This window comes from Calidris pugnax, unplaced genomic scaffold (assembly GCF_001431845.1).
Source record: "Calidris pugnax isolate Ruff unplaced genomic scaffold, ASM143184v1 scaffold98, whole genome shotgun sequence".
NCBI classification, from domain to species: domain Eukaryota; kingdom Metazoa; phylum Chordata; class Aves; order Charadriiformes; family Scolopacidae; genus Calidris; species Calidris pugnax.
In genome coordinates this window covers 1,471,956-1,474,469 of record NW_015090829.1, presented here as the reverse complement: position 1 = coordinate 1,474,469, position 2,514 = coordinate 1,471,956, and the positions used below count along the sequence as shown (strand labels likewise).

The following is a 2,514-nucleotide window of genomic DNA, read 5'->3' as shown; positions in this document are numbered from 1 at the left end:
CTACTTGAGGTCCATGAAGCGAATGTCCATGATGAGGAGGAAGCTCTTGGGCAGCGGCCGCGGGGCGGGGGACAGCACGGTGAAGACCTGCCGCTCCAGGTCGACGCCGGTGACGACGATGAACCCGGCCACGCTTGTCTCCGAGATGTTGTCGTCGGGGCTGTCGGCCGTGCTGACGCTCAGCAGGTGGTGCACCATGTCCCGCCCCGGCGTCACCGGCACCAGCTTCAGCTGGTTGTCCTCCTGCGACATGCCCAGCGGCAGGCAGGAGTCCGGGATGGTGGGAGCCCCCACCTTGTAGATCTTGACGTCGGAGAACTTGACATCGAAGGCGTGCGGGTAGAAGCAGCCCCGGAAGCCATAGAAGTACTCGCGGATGCGGTCGTCCCGGCACTCCCGGCGGAAGTCCTTGGAGCGCTCCACCACCCCGCCGGACTTGGGCAGCAGGACGGTGCGCACGAAGTGGGGCAAGTCCCTCTTCAGCTCGTTGTAGAGCCGCTCCTGGTCCAGCACCACCACCACGTCCACCTCGAAGGCGGAGGCGGCGTGCACCAGCGCCTGGTAGCCCGAGCCCTTCACCCACCCGCAGGTGTTGATGACGCAGCCGCTGACGGAGGCGCGGCGGTTCACCTCGCAGCGCTGGTTGAAGACGTCGGCCAGGCGGGACGTGATCTGCAGGGGAGACATGGCAGAGGTGACACAACACCCGTGTCCCCAGGACCCAGCCGGCTCCCGGGGACCCCCACGGTTCCCGCAGTGGCACCACGCCAGCTCCCACCGGGGGGGGGCTCCGGGGAGCGAGCAGCAGCCCCAGGATGGCACCAGAAGGGCGGGGGGCTGCCATGCCAGGCCCTGTCCTACTCCCCAGGGACACGGCGACCCTCCGCGCTGTTCCTGCCCTGCTCAGCACGTTTATTTACCACTGCAGTGCGGGAGCAATGCCCGGCCCCTGGGCAGATGCCTGGGACAGAATCCTTTCTTCCCCACCCTCAACTCAGCCCTGCGAAAGGGTGATTTGCTGTGCAGGAAGCTGACGCTGCCCCTAAAACACACTGTGAGCACTTCAGAGGGCTCCCCTACAGCCGGAGAGATGCTCTTCTGCCCCAGGTGCTGCAGGACAGGGGCAGCACAGGACTGCGGGCAGCATTCAGCCTCTGCCTCCCCAAGGATTCGGATCAGCTTTTGGGCATCCTCAGTTTTTTCTTGGACTTCTTTCTACCTGGGCTCCCATAAAGAGAGCAGCAGGCTGTGGGCAGCAGGGATGGGGGGGTCCCTGCAGGGGAGGGGCACTCTGCAGTGACAGACACCATGCTCTGGCAAACGCCAGCCCTGAATGAGGGCAGGTCCCTCAGCTCCTCCTCTGGGGCTCAAGAGCTTCTCTACTCCTCAGAGGGCTCCTCCAGCCCCTCTATCATCCCTGTTACGCCTCTCCCCTCACTGCCTCGGCCCTTCCTGTGTCTCTGTTGAGCTGCAGCGCCCAGAAGTAAGCACAATGCTCGTGGTGGGGGCACGCCACAGTCTTACACAGCGGCAACAAGGGATGATCCCAGGTGGGCAGGGAGCTCAGGAGCCTGGCTCTGAAGCAGGCCCATCCCCGGGGCCAATCCCTCCCGGGCTCCCCGTGCTCACCTTGTTGTAGAGCTTGATGTTGGTGCCAGGCGTGGTGGAGCCAAAGTGGTAGACGAGCGGGGCCTGGAGGGAGAAGCCCTCCTCCACGTCGGCCGGCCGCTCGATATAGAGCGCGCCCATGGTGCCGGGGATGGAGACGGAGCCCTGCCCCACGTCTAGCTCCACGAAGGTGGGCCGTCGCCCCAGCCGCACTGCGTAGTTCAGTAGCAGGCGGCAGACGGTCGACTTCCCCACGTCAGTGGGTCCCACCACCATGACACGGGGCCCCCGCTCGTCCTCCCGCTCCGCCTGCCGCCGCATCTGCTCCAGGGCCGTGTGGGTGTTGAGGTAGAGCAGCATGGGGGTGTCCTTGGAGATGTAGGCTACCTCGGTGCGGCCGCTGAGCTGGACGGTGCAGCCGTGCCAGGTGAAGACGGCCACCTTGGCGCCGGCATCGAAGGTGAACTTCTTGTTGCGGGTGAGCTCGGTGCCGAAGACCTCGGCCATGCCGGTGAGCAGCTCCAGCTGCACCGTCTGCGAGGCCTCCACCTCGAACCGCAGCTCCGTCTCCCGCTCCAGCTCGAACTTGGCCACCTGCTTCTTCTCCTCGCCGCCGTCGTCCGCCATGACGGGTCTCCGGCCTGGCCTGCGGGGAGGTGGGAGGGTGGGCGGCGGGGCCGGGTCTCGGCCTCCTCCCGCGCCCCCAGGCCCCGCCGCCGCCCGGGATGGGGGTCCCGGCCCCCCCCTGCCCTCATGCCGTTGCCATGACAACCCCCGGCGCCGCCCGCCCGCCCCCTCCTCACCCACCTACCGGGGCCGCCGCGCTTCCGGGCCGGCCGCGCTGCGCCGGAAGTGAGGTCACAGGGGCGCGCCCGGCGCGGTGGGCGGGGGGAGCTGCGGCGGGGG

At 67.5% G+C, this 2,514-nt stretch overlaps 1 protein-coding gene across 1 annotated transcript; it reads right to left on the bottom strand.

The window, feature by feature from the left end:
• CLP1 (cleavage and polyadenylation factor I subunit 1) lies at positions 1–2,514 on the bottom strand. The gene is made up of 3 exons (XM_014940631.1): positions 2,420–2,514; positions 1,630–2,254; positions 1–672 (listed from the first exon to the last, which is right to left on the bottom strand). The coding sequence occupies exons 2-3, from the start codon at positions 2,233–2,235 to the stop codon at positions 1–3; spliced, it is 1,278 nt and encodes a 425-aa protein (XP_014796117.1). The 5' UTR covers positions 2,236–2,254; positions 2,420–2,514.